General features: G+C 33.5%; 1 protein-coding gene across 2 annotated transcripts in view; it reads left to right on the forward strand.

Annotated features, from left to right (window-relative positions):
• The window catches only part of LOC136855252 (uncharacterized), a 16,798-nt gene extending 1,961 nt beyond the window's left edge, over positions 1-14,837 (forward strand). The window contains exons 1-4 of one of the 2 annotated variants that reach the window (XM_067132151.1): positions 12,689-12,766; positions 13,096-13,291; positions 13,651-13,739; positions 14,200-14,834. In XM_067132151.1, the coding sequence (XP_066988252.1) occupies positions 12,764-12,766; positions 13,096-13,291; positions 13,651-13,739; positions 14,200-14,286 (375 nt within the window). In that variant the 5' untranslated portion in view covers positions 12,689-12,763 and the 3' untranslated portion in view covers positions 14,287-14,834. Of the gene's footprint in view, positions 1-12,688; positions 12,767-13,095; positions 13,292-13,650; positions 13,740-14,199 lie in introns of those variants that run through there. The other variant, XM_067132152.1, reaches the window with a different exon arrangement.
• The last annotated feature ends 2,663 nt before the right edge of the window (positions 14,838-17,500 follow it).

A 17,500-nucleotide genomic window follows, 5' to 3' on the forward strand; every position in this document is an offset into this window, starting at 1 on the left:
TATTTGCATCAAAGTGTATATAATGTTTGTTTATAATATGATCTGAGTCATTATTTTTAGTAAATATATATATTTATCGTAATTTTTTCTGTCATTTCTTCCCGAAACCTCTTGTTAAAGTTGAATTTAATAATCAAAATGTTTTCTACCATTTTGGGTCGAAAACTTAACGATATTTGAGTAGCTTATTGTGTTTGCTAACTGGCTACAATGTATGATACTTTTCACCGTCATATATGTAAAACAAATATGTATATATATAAATATGCATTATATGGTGCGGGTTCTTTTATATATATATATATATATATATATATATATATATTTAGATACAAGTGTACATATAAATATGTTTAGACATATACAATTACATTTATCTGTATGCAGCAGATGTAGATAAATATATACAGTATATAATAATATATATATATATATATATATATATATATATATATATATATATATATATATATATATATATATATATATATATGTGTGTATATATATGTATAAAAATATATTGAGGAGAGAGTATTTGTGTCTAGTGATATTGAGTGATGTAAAACTGTTGTATAAGTAAAATTTATATTATCAAGAAGACTTTGGGCTGTCTGAAAAAACACTATTATATTATTCCTACGTTGCTTAAGGTAAAATTAAATATAACTAGAGAAAAGTCCTTGAAAAAGAATGAACATGATGGAGAGAACTTTGGAAGTCGAATCTCATGTTTAGTTTGGAAGTGATGTGAATGCAAAGTTCAGTATGTGGTGAGAAAGATGTCATGGGCGGTAAGTATGGAGTTACTGGAGCAAACGGAAAAGGACACACATTGATAGAAGTAAATTGGGAATGGGGCTTGATCGTTGCAGATACAAATCACACAAGGAAAATGATCAGGGAATATGATTAGATAAGAAAAATATTGAAAAAATAATTCTGTGAGATTAATTTTTAGTACAGAATAAATGAAAGCGAAAGTTAAAGGACCCGATGATGAGAAGAATTAGTGGAGATATGCTTGATAATGATTTACTTTCAGTGAAATTCGGAATAAAAAGAGGATTTAGTTGTGCTGACTGTAATATAAACAAGACAAAATGAGTTAGACGAAGAGTGAGTAGTAACAGCACTTGAGAGAGAATGAGGCTAAAAAAGTGGTCTGGTTGAAAGATGTCTTAACTTTTTGAGGATGGGAAAATGGGCTTTGATGAAGACTGTTGTGTTGGAGAGTGAGAACTAAGTAAAATTTTCGGTTCGGTAGTGAGTGGCTCAAGTTAATATAGTGAAGCAAAACCAGACCACTGAAGTACTTCTCTAGGATAGGAAAGAAAATTATACTTGGTTTACGTGGCTAATAGAACCAATAAAAAACCTCAAGGACCCTACAACTGATTGTGGAATCTGAACCACATTAAGGACGAAAGGGCTAATTTCTTCACTGTTTCAAATAAACTCCTCTAATTCTTCATTGGTCCAGCTGGAGCCTTTTCTCCGAACTAGGGCCTAGCAGAAGTGCACTAGAATGATATAGTAAGTCCAGTGGTATTTTAAATGATTTAATGAGAAGTTAGGGGAGATATAGTGAAGGAAAAAATAGTATTTAAAAGTATTTCTCTGATAGAAGAGAAAGTAATATATTGGTTTATACATAAGAGGATGAAAGAAAAAGAGTAAAGGGGAAGTTTTGGTAATTTATTTACATTAGAAAAGGAGGAAGAGCTACTTTCCATGCACTGTCGCAAGATATTCAAGACACCTAATGTGTACAGTGCTGATCAGAGGTGAAGTCATTCGTCCACCCACGAGAGACCTGGTAAGGCAGTGGTCCATGAGTAACTGATGACTCATAAGAACTGGGAATATGTGTACCACTAACCTCGCTGTCAGGAAGGTCAGGGTCCATAGAACTTTATCATGCCCAGTGGCCACAATAGACTCTGTGTGTTGCTGTAATGAATGCTGAGTCTATTTAATGGTTTTCTTATCAAAATTGTCAAAAAAAATTGTAAATTTTTTTATAATTATAGTACTAACATTACGCCCCATATGGGAGATGCTGTAACTTTGGCTTTAATATAAACCCAAAAGTTACTATTAAAGCTAAACAATATAAAACCTTGCATCTTTGTTAGGAAAAAAATGATCCTTTGATGATAATTGACGAATCTGATAATAACCTTAACGTCTTTGCTTCGTTAATTAAAAGAGTTAAAGAACCGTATGCATCTATATTACACTCAAAATACAAACCCATTACGTTCCTTTGGACTGGACTTTTGTCCTTAAAAATTGGAGTGTTTTCTGGAAGGTGACATTACATTTTCCCACACTTCAATAAGGGTTTGATGGGCGTATGTTTACATTCACACTCTAGACACGATTTTCCACGGCCAGCAAAAGTTGTCGTGTCAACAACATTTACGTTTGTGAGGATACTCTTAGCATCTTTTCCTATTGCCAGGAAGTTTTCCTAGTGTCTCAGGAGCAACTTTCTACTGTGCAGTAGCGTCCTGCCCTACAGAAAGGGTGTCCCCCTCCACTGGTAGGGTCAGAGGGCTAGACAGGTGAGGGTACCGGAGGTGACCTTTCTCTCATGTATATATATTGGGCACTGAGTCTTCTTCAACCATCATTCCTGCTTAGCCCAGCGTCTGGAAGTGAAGTATCTTTTGTTCTCCTGACGAAGAGTTCATCAAATAACGATGGTGAGATGACTTGTTACGAGAGAAAAAGGATTTCTTTTACATTTCGATTTTTTATTAATGTAGATTTATCCAAAGTTGATATCATAAGAACTGCATCTCATTCATATACAGTATTTTAAATTAAACTAAACCTATTTTTAAATTGATTATATTGTCTACCAGAATAAATATCAAATTACACTTATGTTGCTTTGATTATTTTCGTTATTTCGTCTAGAAATGTATGGCTTATAAGCCTGAAGCCTTTATATTCAAACAGTTCTCCTACTGTCTTTCACTGTTCCCAATATAATCTCATTTAACACAATCTTTTTTTTTCTTTTAAAAGTCTGTACGTGTATTCCTTCCTTACCTTATACATCGTGGCCGTGTTCAACATCACGACAACTGCAGGAACTGGTGTCGGGACCGCAGAGGTTCTCTGGTCTGCTGTGAGCACCTGGGCAACACGCAGAGGCCTCCCATAGTTGACCTGAACGCCTGCAGACTCTCCCATGGCTCTGCAACCAGAGGAGTAAGTTGGGATGACAATATGCTTGAAAGTGACTAGAAATCAAAGTAATGATTCTGTTATGAGTAATGTTTCTTAGAAGTTAACTGAGATGACAATGTGCTTGGAAGAGACTAGAACTCAAAGTCATTGATGTTTTAAGTAATGCTTCTTAAAGCTGAAATGACAATATACTTGAAAAAGACTATAAATCAAACTAGTGATAATGCTTTGAGTAATGGTTCTACCAAAATAATGAATCATCTCTAAGATATATGATAAATAGACAGTATCTTCTATAGTGAAGAAAGTCAGTGCTATATTAGAGTATTTTATTAAGATTTTATTAATAAAGGCTGTTCTTTATCACCAGAATGCCCTGATGACCACCGACCCTTATACGATTGCGACAGACCCCAGGGAGGTGCAGCTGCCCATCCTGGACAGATTTCCGGTACCCAGGTGAGAATCCTCTTTGGAAAAGAGACTTAAAGTTAGTGACCTCAGTCTAAGGTTAATTCTGTATTCACCAGGTGCATTACTAATGTTGTTTTTATCCACATACACACACAATCATATACATATATATATATATATATATATATATATATATAAATATATGTATATAAATATATATATATATATATATATATATATATATATATATATATATATATATATATATATATATATATATATATATATATATGTACTGTATATATGTCTTATATGAGTATGAATATATTCAGGCAAATAATCACAAAGAAAGAACAGTTCCAGTTGAAATAACTGAAACAATAAGACCTTGATGAACCTGAAAACCATATTTAACATTTATCGTTAACTTCAGCAGATCATTAATATTTATATATTTCCTTCCGAATTCCAGGAATGTTACAACAACTCTGAGTGCGGAGGCAGAGCCTTGTGCTGCTGGGACAGCTGTCTTGGATATCGCAAATGCACAAATGTATAAAAACGTTTGTGAAAAAAAGGACAGTTATCTTGGATATCGCAAATGCACAGTTCAAACGTCTAAAACGTTTGTGACGTCTAAAAAATAGGACAGTTATCTTGGATATCGCAAATGCAGACGTCTAAAAACGTTTGTGAAAAAATAGGACAGCAGGTTTGGATATCGCAAATGCGCCAGACGTCTAAAAACGTTTGTGAAAAATAGACAGCTGTCTTGGATATCATAAATGCACAGACGTCTAAAACGTTTGTGAAAATAATATAAATCCTCTTGAAGAGTCACTGAATAATGTAAAAGGAATATCTTACTTTTTTCCATTGTAATAACAAAACGGGTGTTTGTGATGTTAATTTGTGTTAAAAGTTTATATTAAGTCGTTTCTACCATATTTGTCCAATGTCAAATTGTTCATTGTTGATCTTAAGTACTAAAATGCATATAAACCATTTTGAGCCAACCATCTAATCATCTTTTAAATCTTTTTTACCTCGATGTATTTTGCATCAAAGTGTATATGATGTTTGTTTCTAATATGATCTGAGTCATTACTTTAGTAAATATATATATTTATTGTAATTTGTTCTGTCATTTCTTCCTGAAACTTCTTGTTAGAGTTGATTTTAATAATCAAAATGTTTTCTACCATTTTGGAACGAAAAGTTAATGATATCTGAACAGCCTATGTTGTGGTTGCTCTCTTGCTATGACACTTGGCTACAATGGTGAGGATGGGTCTATTGCAGCTCTGATAAATATATCTGAAAACAACGGGTATATGTATGTACGAGAGGCAATAAGCTTTTTATCTTCAACGTGACCTCGTCGTGATTATAATGGTGCGGGTTCTTTTCCGCGACCGAACATCATAATTTCCTCATATTTCTTGCACATGGATCTTAAGGCTTTGTAGTGACAAGTGTATCCAAAAAGCTCAAAGAATTCAAGAAGTTTAGAGGGCATTGTGGCTATTACAATTACATTTGCATCTGGTAAAAGTGGCCAGCAGATTCTACATATAATATATACAGCATATAAATAAATATATATATATATATATATATATATATATATATATATATATATATATATATATATATATATATATATGTGTGTGTGTGTGTGTGTAAATTGGTGTGTGTAAAAATATCGTGGTTAGGTTTGGCAACGTGAGGGAGAGTCACAGGCTCTTCTATTCTTCCCTTTGTGTCTAGTGATATTGAGTGATAGTAAAACCAGTATTTGTATATATATAGTAAAAAAATTTATAATATAAAAACCAAAGACTTTTGGTTGACTGAAAAATACTATTATATTATTCTTACGTTGCTAAAGATAAGATTAAATACAGGCACAAGAGAGTCCTTGGGAAAGAATTAACATTATGGAGAGAACTTTTGAAGTCTGAATCTATGTGTCGTTTAGTTTGAAGAATGAATGTGGTTGGTTGTGATAAGTGACGTGAATGCAAAAGTATGCGGTAGAGAAAAAGATGGCATGGGTGGTAAGTGTGGATTACTGGAGTAAATGCAAATGGATAGACATTGATAGAAGCGTATTTGGAAAAGGGCTTGATCGTTATGGATACATTTCACACAAAGAAAACGATCAGAGAATGAAATGAGACAGGAAAAACGTAGAGGAAATAAGTCTGTGAGATTAATTGTTAGTGCAGAATAAAAGGAAGCGTAAGTTAATGGAACCGATGATGAAGATTTGCTGGAAGTATATTTGATAACCATTTACTTCAAGTGAAATCTGGAATAAAAAAGAGGATTTAGTTGTGACTGTAAATATAAAACAAGACAAATGAGGTTAGACAGAAGAGTGAGTAGTAACAGCACTTGAGGAGAATGAGGATTAAAAATGGGCTTTGGTGAAAGACTGTTCCTTGGAAGAGTGCTTGAATGGGTAAAATTTCCGGTTAGATCATAGAATGATGTAGTAAGAAGAGAGAATAAAACAAAAGATAATTTAGTGAGAAGCTATATAGATATAGTGAAGGCAAAAGAAGAGACTGTATGAAGTACAGTTCCCTGATAGGAAGAAAATATATATTGGTTTTATACATAATAGAATGAAATAAAAACACTCAAGGATAAAGTGAGAGAGTAAAAAAAAAACAAAGAAAGGACGAAAGGGCTACTTTCCATTCACTGTTTCAAAGTATTCAAGACACCTAATATGTTCATACCTGGTCAGAGGCTAAGCCTTTTCTCCACCCACGAGAGACCTGGTGGAGCAAGGGAAGTTGGTTACTGATGACTCATCGGACTGACCAGTGGTTTTTCAACCTATGGGCCATGGGCAGTTCTGAGGGGAGGCCATGCCACGGACATCTTCAAAATAGTATTTAAAAATGAAAAATCATTTATAGTAAATGTAGGACAGTGCTTTTTCATTCATGAAAAAGTGTAATTTGAATTTTGATTACAATGTACATGATTTATTTACATTAAATGGAAGCCAGTGCTCTTTCATAAATGAAAATGTATAACTAAAAAGAGTGTTTTGAAAATAATTCCATAAATGAAAATGTTAAACTAATAAAGTATTCCGAAAATTCTTTATAATAATTTCTAATATCATCATTGTACAGATCTGAAGGGCAATGGTCCATGAGTATTTAGGGATGCCAAAAATGGGCCATAAGAACTGGGATAGACCTATGTGCAACAGTAACCTCCCCTGGCAGAAGAGTCAGGTCCAGTAGAACTTTATCATGCCCAGTGTCCACAATCGACTCTGCCGTTGCTGTCACAAATGCTGAGTCAGAGATCGAAGCTTTGTCTCAGTGTTGTGAACTGTGACCTATTCTATTTGACGGTTTTTCATAGCAAAATAAAAAAATGTATTTTTTTATAATGATAGTGCTAATATTACGCTCCTTATGGGATATTTCGTAACTTTTGGGTTTAATATAAAACCAAAAGTTATTATTCCTTTTAAAAAATGGAAAACCTTGCATCTTTTGGTAGAACAAAAATGATCCTTTGATGATAATTGACGAATCTGATAATAACCCAATGTCTATGCTTCGTTAATTACAAGATTTAAAGAACCGTATGCATCTATATTATACTCAAAATACAAAGCCATTATGTTCCTCTGGACTGGATTTTTGTCCCTAAAAAAATTGGAGTATTTTCTGAAGGTGACATTACATTTTCCCACACTTCAATAAGGGGTTTGATGGGCGTATGTTTATATTTACACTCTGGACGCGATTCTCACGCCAGCGAAAAGTTGTCGTGTCAACAACTTTGCTTACGTTTAATGATGATACTCTTAGCACCTTTTCCTATTGCCAGGAATTTTTCCTAGTGTCTGAGGAGCAACTTTCTACTCTGCAGTAGCGTCCTGCCCTACAGAAAGGGTGTCCCCCTCCACAGGTAGGGTCAGAGGGCTACGACAGGTGAGAGTACCGGAGGTGACCTTTCTCTCATGTATATATATTGGGCACTGAGTCTTCTTCAGCCCATCATTCCTGCTTAGCCCAGCGTCTGGAAGTGAAGTATCTTTGTTCTCCTGACGAAGAGTTCATCAAATAACGATGGTGAGATGACTTGTTACGAGAGAAAAAGGAGTTCTTTTACATTTCGATTTTTTATTAATGTAGATTTATCCAAAGTTGATATCATAAGAACTGCATCTCATTCATATACAGTATTTTAAATTAAACTAAACCTATTTTTTAAATTGATTATATTGTCTACCAGAATAGATATCAAATTACACTTATGTTGCTTTGATTATTTTCGTTATTTCGTCTATAAATGTAGGCTTATAAGCCTGAAGCCTTTATATTCAAAACAGTTCTCCTACTGTCTTTCACTGTCTCAATATAACTACTTTAACACAATCTTTTTCTTTTTAAAGTCTGTACGTATATTCGCCTTCCTTACCTTTTATACATCGTGGCCGTGTTCGGCCAACATCACGACAACTGCAGGAACAGTGTCCCAGGACCGCAGAGGTTCTCTGGTCTGCCAGAGCACCTGGGCAACACGCAGAGACCTCCCATAGTTGAACCTGAACGCCTGCAGACTTCTCCCATGGCTCTGCAATAACCAGAGGAGTAAGTTAGATGACAATATGCTTGAAAGTGACTAGAAATCAAAGTAATGATTCTGTTATGAGTAATGTTTCTTAGAAGTTAACTGAGATGACAATGTGCTGGAAGAGACCAGAACTCAAAGTCCTTGATGTTTCTAGTAATGCTTCTTAAAAAGCTGAAATGACAATATACTCTGAAAAAGACTATAAATCAAACTAGTGATAATGCTTTGAGTAATGGTTCTCTACCAAAATAATGAATCATCTCTAAGATGTATGATAAAATAGACCCAGTATCTTCCATAGTGAAGAAAGTCAGTGCTATTAGGAAGTATTTTATTAAGATTTATTAATAAGGCTATTTCTTTATCACCAGAATGCCCTGATGACCACCGACCTTATAATGATTGCGACAGACCCCAGGGGAGGTGCAGCTACCATCCTGGACAGATTTCCGGTACCCAGGTGAGAATCCTTGGGAAAAGACTTAAGGTTAGTGACCTCAGTCTAAGGTTAATTTGTATTCACCAGGTGCATTAATAATGTTGTTTTTATCCACATACACACACAATCATATATATATATATATATATATATATATATATATATATAAATATATGTATATAAATAATATATATATATATATATATATATATATATATATATATATATATATATATATATATATATATATATATGTGTACTGTATATATGTCTTATGTGAGTATGATATATTCAGCAAATAATCACAAAGAAAGAACAGTTCCAGTTGAAACAACTGAAACAACAAGACCTTGATGAACCTGAAAACCATATTTAACATTTATGTTAACTTCAGCAGATCATTAATATTTATATATTTCCTTCCGAATTCGGAATGTTACAACAACTCTGAGTGCGGAGGCATGAGCCTTGTGCTGCTGGGACAGCTGTCTTGATATCGCAAATGGAAATGTATAAAAACGTTTGTGAAAAGGACGGATTATCTTGGATATCGCAAATGCACTAAGACGTTTGTAAAAACGTTTCTTGGAAAAAATAGGATAAAAACTTTTAGTTTTGGATATCGTAAATGTACAGACGTCTAAAAACGTTTGCAAAATAGGGACAGCTGTCTTGGATATCGCAAATGCACAGACGTTTAAAAACGTTTGTGAAAATAGGACAACTGTCTTGATATCGCAAATGCAATAAGACGTTCTAAAACGTTTTGTGAAAAATAATATAAATCCTCTTGAAGAGTCACTGAATAATGTAAAAAGGAATATCTTTACTTTTCCATTGTAATAACAAAACGGGTGTTTTGTGATGTTAATTGTGTTAAAGTTTATATTAAGTCGTTTCCTACCATATTTGTCCAATGTCAAATTGTTCTTTGTTGATCTTAAGTATTAAATGCATATAAACCATTTTAGAGCCAACCATCTAATCATCTTTTAAATCTGTTTTACCTCGATGTATTTGCATCAAAGTGTATATGATGTTTGTTTCTAATATGATCTGAGTCATTACTTTAGTTAAATATATATTTATTGTAATTTGTTCTGTCACTTCTTCCTGAAACTTCTTGTTAGAGTTGATTTTAATAATCAAAATGTTTTCTACCATTTTGGAACGAAAAGTTAATGATATCTGAACAGCCTATGTTGTAGGTTGCTCTCTTGCTATGACACTTGGCTACAATGGTGAGGATGGGTCTTGCAGCCTGATAAATATATCTGAAACAACGGGTGTAATAACTTATGTATGCTTTTTATCTTCAAGAGGCAATAAGTTTCTTTTTATCTTCATATTTCTTGCACATGGATCGTCGCAGGGACAAATTATAATGGTGCATTGGCTCATTTATTATCTTTCCGCAGACCGAACATCATAATTATGCCTCATATTTCTATATATATGGATCTATATGTAATTCTAACTGACAAGTGTATCCAAAAATGGCTCAAAGAATTCAAGGGAAGTTTAAAGGGCATGTCTTGTGCTATTACAATTACATTTACGACATTCATCTGGCTAGCGTGACATCTGGATTAAAAAGTGGCCAGCAGATTCTACATGGCTATTAGAATTTATAATCTTTAGCATATAAATATATATATATATATATATATATATGTATATATATATATATATATATATATATATATATATATATATATATATATATATGTATATGTGTGTGTGTGTGTGTGTGTAAAATATATCAGGGAGAGAGTGTTTGTGTCTAGTGATATTGAGTGATGTAAACTGTTGTATATATATAGTAAAAAGAATTTTATAATATCCAGAAGACTTTTTGGTTTGACTGAAAATACTGTTATATTATTCTTACGTTGCTAAAAGTAAAAGATTGAATACAGGCACAAAGAGAGTCCTTGGGAAAGAATTAACATTATGAGAGAGAACTTTTGGAAGTCTGAATCTATGTGTTGTTTAGTTTGAAGAATGAATGTGGTTGGCTGTGATAAGTGACGTAGATGTGTAAAAGTATGTGTAGAGAAAAAGACATGGGTGGTAAAAGTGTGGATTACTGGAGTAAATGCAAATGGATAGGCGTTGATAGAAGCGTATTTGAAAAGGGCTGATCGTTATGGATATATCACAAAGAAAACGATCAGAAGAATGAAAATGAGACAGGAAAAACGTAGAGGAAATAAGTCTCAGATTAATTGTTAGTACAGAATAAAGGGAAGCGTAAGTTAATGGAACCGATGATGAGAAGATTTGCTGGAGATATATTTGATAATCATTTACTTCAAGTGAAATCTGGAATAAAAAGAGGATTTAGCAGACTGTAAATATAAACAAGACAAATGAGTTAGACGAAGAGTGAGTAGTAACAGCACTTGAGGAGAATGAGGATTAAAATGGCTGAAAAGACTGTTCCTGGAAGAGCAGTTGAATGGGTAAAATTTGTTAGATCATAGAATGATGTAGTAAGAAGAGAGAATAAAACAAAAGATAATTTAGTGAGAAGCTATAGATATAGTGGAAGGGGCAAAGAAGAGACTGTATGAAGTACAGTTCTGATAGGAAAGAAATATATATTGGCTTTATACATAATAGAATGAAATAAAACACCCAAGGATAAAGTGTGAGAGTAAAGAAAACAAAGAAAGGACGAAAGGGCTACTTTACCACTGTTTCCAAAGTATTTCAAGACACCTACTATGTTCATACCTGGTCAGAGGTTAAGCTCTTCTCCACCCACGAGAGACCCAGGAGCAAGGGGCTGGTTACTGATGACTCATCGGACTGACCAGTGGTTTTCAACCTATGGGCCATGGGCAATTCTGAGGGGAGGCCATGCCACGGACATCTTCAAAATAGTATTTAAAAAATGAAAAATCATTTATAGTAAATGCAGGACAGTGCTTTTTCATACATGAAAAAGTGTAATTTGAATTTTGATTACAATGTACATGATTTATTTACATTAAATGGAGGCCAGTGCTTTCTTTCATAAATGAAAATGTATAACTAAAAGAGTGTTTTAAAAATAATTCCATAAATGAAAATGTTAAACTAATAAAGTATTCCGAAAATTCTTTATAATAATTCTAATATCATCATTGTACAGATCTGAAGGGCAATGGTCCATGAGTATTTAGGGATGCCAAAAATGGGCCATAAGAACTGGGATAGACCTATGTGCAACAGTAACCTCCCTGGCAGAAAGGTCAGGGTCCAGTAGAACTTTATCATGCCCAGTGTCCACAATCGACTCTGCGTTGCTGTCATAAATGCTGAGTCAGAGATCGAAGCTTTGTCTCAGTGTTAGAACTGTGACCTATTCTATTTGATGGTTTTCATAGCAAAATAAAAAAAAATGTATTTTTTTTATAATGATAGTGCTAATATTACGCTTCTTATGGGATATTTCGTAACTTTGGGTTTAATATAAAACCAAAAGTTATTATTCCCTTTTAAAAAATGGAAAACCTTGCATCTTTGGTAGAACAAAAAATGATCCTTTGATGATAATTGACGAATCTGATAATAACCTTAATGTCTATGCTTCGTTAATTACAAGATTTAAAGAACCGTATGCATCTATATTATACTCAAAATACAAAGCCATTATGTTCCTCTGGACTGGATTTTTGTCCCTAAAAAATTGGAGTATTTTCTGTAAGGTGACATTACATTTTCCCACACTTCAATAAGGGTTTGATGGGCGTATGTTTATATTTACACTCTGGACGCGATTCTCCACGGCCAGCGAAAGTTGTCGTGTCAACAACTTTGCTTACGTTTGTGATGATACTCTTAGCACCTTTTCCTATTGCCAGGAATTTTTCCTAGTGTCTGAGGAGCAACTTTCTACTCTGCAGTAGCGTCCTGCCCTACAGAAAGGTGTCCCCCTCCACAGGTAGGGTCAGAGGGCTACGACAGGTGAGAGTACCGGAGGTGACCTTTCTCTCATGTATATATATTGGGCACTGAGTCTTCTTCAGCCATCATTCCTGCTTAGCCCAGCGTCTGGAAGTGAAGTATCTTTTGTTCTCCTGACGAAGAGTTCATCAAATAACGATGGTGAGATGACTTGTTACGAGAGAAAAAGGAGTTCTTTTACATTTCGATTTTTTATTAATGTAGATTTATCCAAAGTTGATATCATAAGAACTGTATCTCATTCATATACAGTATTTTAAATTAAACTAAACCTATTTTTAAATTGATTATATTGTCTACTAGAATAGATATCAAATTACACTTATGTTGCTTTGATTATTTTCGTTATTTCGTCTAGAAATGTATGGCTTATAAGCCTGAAGCCTTTATATTCAAACAGTTCTCCTACTGTCTTTCACTGTTCCCAATATAATCTCATTTAACACAATCTTTTTTATTTCTTTTAAAAGTCTGTACGTGTATTCGCCTTCCTTACCTTATACATCGTGGCCGTGTTCGGCCAACATCACGACAACTGCAGGAACTGGTGTCGGGACCGCAGAGGTTCTCTGGTCTGCTGTGAGCACCTGGGCAACACGCAGAGACCTCCCATAGTTGACCTGAACGCCTGCAGACTTCTCCCATGGCTCTGCAATAACCAGAGGAGTAAGTTGGGATGACAATATGCTTGAAAGTGACTAGAAATCAAAGTAATGATTCTGTTATGAGTAATGTTTCTTAGAAGTTAACTGAGATGACAATGTGCTTGGAAGAGACCAGAACTCAAAGTCCTTGATGTTTCTAAGTAATGCTTCTTAAAAGCTGAAATGACAATATACTTGAAAAAGACTATAAATCAAACTAGTGATAATGCTTTGAGTAATGGTTCTCTACCAAAATAATGAATCATCTCTAAGATGTATGATAAAATAGACCCAGTATCTTCTATAGTGAAGAAAGTCAGTGCTATATTAGAAGTATTTTATTAAGATTTTATTAATAAAAGGCTATTTCTTTATCACCAGAATGCCCTGATGACCACCGACCCTTATACGATTGCGACAGACCCCAGGGAGGTGCAGCTGCCCATCCTGGACACATTTCCGGTACCCAGGTGAGAATCCTTTTTGGAAAAGACACTTAAAGTTAGTGACCTCAGTCTAAGGTTAATTCTGTAATGAGAAGGTGCATTGCTAATGTTTTTATCCACATACACACACTACATATATATATATATATATATATATATATATATATATATATAAATATATATATATATAAATATATATATATATATATATATATATATATATATATATATATATATATATATATATATATATATATATATATATATATATATATATATATATATATATATATATATATATATATGTACTGTATATATGTCTTATATGAGTATGAATATATTCAGGCAAATAATCACAAAAAAGAACAGTTCCAGTTGAAATAACTGAAACAATAAGACCTTGATGAACCTGAAAACCATATTTAACATTTATCGTTAACTTCAGCAGATCATTAATATTTATATATTTCCTTCCGAATTCCAGGAATGTTACAACAACTCTGAGTGTGGAGGCAGAGCCTTGTGCTGCTGGGACAGCTGTCTTGGATATCGCAAATGCACAAATGTATAAAAACGTTTGTGAAAAAAGGACAGTTATCTTGGATATCGCAAATGCACAGACGTCTAAAAACGTTTGTGAAAAAATAGGACAGTTATCTTGGATATCGCAAATGCACAGACGTCTAAAAACGTTTGTGAAAAATAGGACAGTAGTTTTGGATATCGCAAATGCACAGACGTCTAAAAACGTTTGTGAAAAATAGGACAGCTGTCTTGGATATCGCAAATGCACAGACGTCTAAAAACGTTTGTGAAAAATAATATAAATCCTCTTGAAGAGTCACTGAATAATGTAAAAAGGAATATCTTACTTTTCCATTGTAATAACAAAACGGGTGTTTTGTGATGTTAATTTGTGTTAAAAAGTTTATATTAAGTCGTTCCTACCATATTTGTCCAATGTCAAATTGTTCATTGTTGATCTTAAGTACTAAAATGCATATAAACCATTTTAGGAGCCAACCATCTAATCATCTTTTAAATCTGTTTTACCTCGATGTATTTGCATCAAAGTGTATATGATGTTTGTTTCTAATATGATCTGAGTCATTACTTTATTAAATATATATATTTATTGTAATTTGTTCTGTCATTTCTTCCTGAAACTTCTTGTTAGAGTTGATTTTAATAATCAAAATGTTTTCTACCATTTTGGAACGAAAAGTTAATGATATCTGAACAGCCTATGTTGTGGTTGCTCTCTTGCTATGACACTTGGCTACAATGGTGAGGATGGGTCTATTGCAGCTCTGATAAATATATCTGAAAACAACGGGTATATGTATGTACGAGAGGCAATAAGCTTTTTATCTTCAACGTGACCTCGTCGTGATTATAATGGTGCGGGTTCTTTTCCCGCGACCGAACATCATAATTTCCTCATATTTCTTGCACATGGATCTTAAGGCTTTGTAGTGACAAGTGTATCCAAAAAAGCTCAAAGAATTCAAGAAGTTTAAAGGGCATTGTGGCTATTACAATTACATTTACATCTGGTAAAAAGTGGCCAGCAGATTCTACATATAATATATACAGCATATAAATATATATATATATATATATATATATATATATATATATATATATATATATATATATATATATATATATATATATATATATATATGTGTGTGTGTAAAAAATGTGTGTGTGTGTGTGTGTAAAAATATATCGAGGGAGAGAGTGTGTCTAGTGATATTGAGTGATGTAAAACTGTTGTATATATATAGTAAAAAGAATTTATAATATCCAGAAGACTTTTGGTTGACTGAAAAAATACTATTATATTATTCTTACGTTGCTAAAGATAAGATTAAATACAGGCACAAGAGAGTCCTTGGGAAAGAATTAACATTATGGAGAGAACTTTTGGAAGTCTGAATCTATGTGTCGTTTAGTTTGAAGAATGAATGTGGTTGGCTGTGATAAGTGACGTGAATGCAAAAGTATGTGGTAGAGAAAAAGATGGCATGGGTGGTAAGTGTGGATTACTGGAGTAAATGCAAATGGATAGACATTGATAGAAGCGTATTTGGAAAAGGGCTTGATCGTTATGGATACATTTCACACAAAGAAAACGATCAGAGAATAAAATGAGACAGGAAAAACGTAGAGGAAATAAGTCTGTGAGATTAATTGTTAGTACAGAATAAAAGGAAGCGTAAGTTAATGGAACCGATGATGAGAAGATTTGCTGGAGATATATTTGATAATCATTTACTTCAAGTGAAATCTGGAATAAAAAGAGGATTTAGTTGTGACTGTAAATATAAACAAGACAAATGAGTTAGACGAAGAGTGAGTAGTAACAGCACTTGAGGAGAATGAGGATTAAAAAATGGGCTTTGGTGAAAGACTGTTCCTTGGAAGAGTGCTTGAATGGGTAAAATTTCCGGTTAGATCATAGAATGATGTAGTAAGAAGAGAGAATAAAACAAAAGATAATTTAGTGAGAAGCTATAGATATAGTGAAGGCAAAGAAGAGACTGTATGAAGTACAGTTCCCTGATAGGAAAGAAAATATATATTGGTTTATACATAATAGAATGAAATAAAAACACTCAAGGATAAAGTGAGAGAGTAAAGAAAAAACAAAGAAAGGACGAAAGGGCTACTTTCCATTCATTGTTTCAAAGTATTCAAGACACCTAATATGTTCATACCTGATCAGAGGCTAAGCCTTTTCTCCACCCACGAGAGACCTGGTGGAGCAAGGAAGCTGGTTACTGATGACTCATCGGACTGACCAGTGGTTTTCAACCTATGGGCCATGGGCAGTTCTGAGGGGAGGCCATGCCACGGACATCTTCAAAATAGTATTTAAAAAATGAAAAATCATTTATAGTAAATGCAGGACAGTGCTTTTTTCATACATGAAAAAGTGTAATTTGAATTTTGATTACAATGTACATGATTTATTTACATTAAATGGAGGCCAGTGCTTTCTTTCATAAATGAAAATGTATAACTAAAAGAGTGTTTTGAAAATAATTCCATAAATGAAAATGTTAAACTAATAAAGTATTCCGAAAATTCTTTATAATAATTCTAATATCATCATTGTACAGATCTGAAGGGCAATGGTCCATGAGCATTTAGGGATGCCAAAAATGGGCCATAAGAACTGGGATAGACCTATGTGCAACAGTAACCTCCTGGCAGAAAGGTTGGTCCAGTAGAAATTTCATCATGCCCAGTGTCCACAATCGACTCTGCGCGTTGCTGTCATAAATGCTGAGTCAGAGATCGAAGCTTTGTCTCAGTGTTAGAACTGTGACCTATTCCTATTTTGACTTGTTTTGTTATATAAAATAAAAAAAAATGTATTTTTTTTATAATGATAGTGCTACATATGCCCTCTCTTATGGGATATTTCGTAACTTGGGTTTATTATAAACCAAAAGTTATTATTCCCTTTAAAAAAATGGAAAACCTTGCATCTTTGGTAGAACAAAATGATCCTTTGATGATATTGACGAATCTGATAATAACCTTACTGTCTATGCTTAGTTAATTACAAGATTTAAAGAACCGTATGCATCTATATTATACTCAAAATACAAAGCCATTATGTTCCTTCTGGACTGATTTTGTCCCAAAATTGAGTATTTTCTGAAGGTGACATTACATTTTCCCACACTTCAATAAGGGTTTGATGGGTGTATGTTTATATTTACACCCTGACGCGATTCTTCATTTACGTTGTTGTCGTGTCAACAACTTGC

The sequence above is a fragment of the Macrobrachium rosenbergii genome, chromosome 31 (assembly GCF_040412425.1).
Source record: "Macrobrachium rosenbergii isolate ZJJX-2024 chromosome 31, ASM4041242v1, whole genome shotgun sequence".
Taxonomy (NCBI): domain Eukaryota; kingdom Metazoa; phylum Arthropoda; class Malacostraca; order Decapoda; family Palaemonidae; genus Macrobrachium; species Macrobrachium rosenbergii.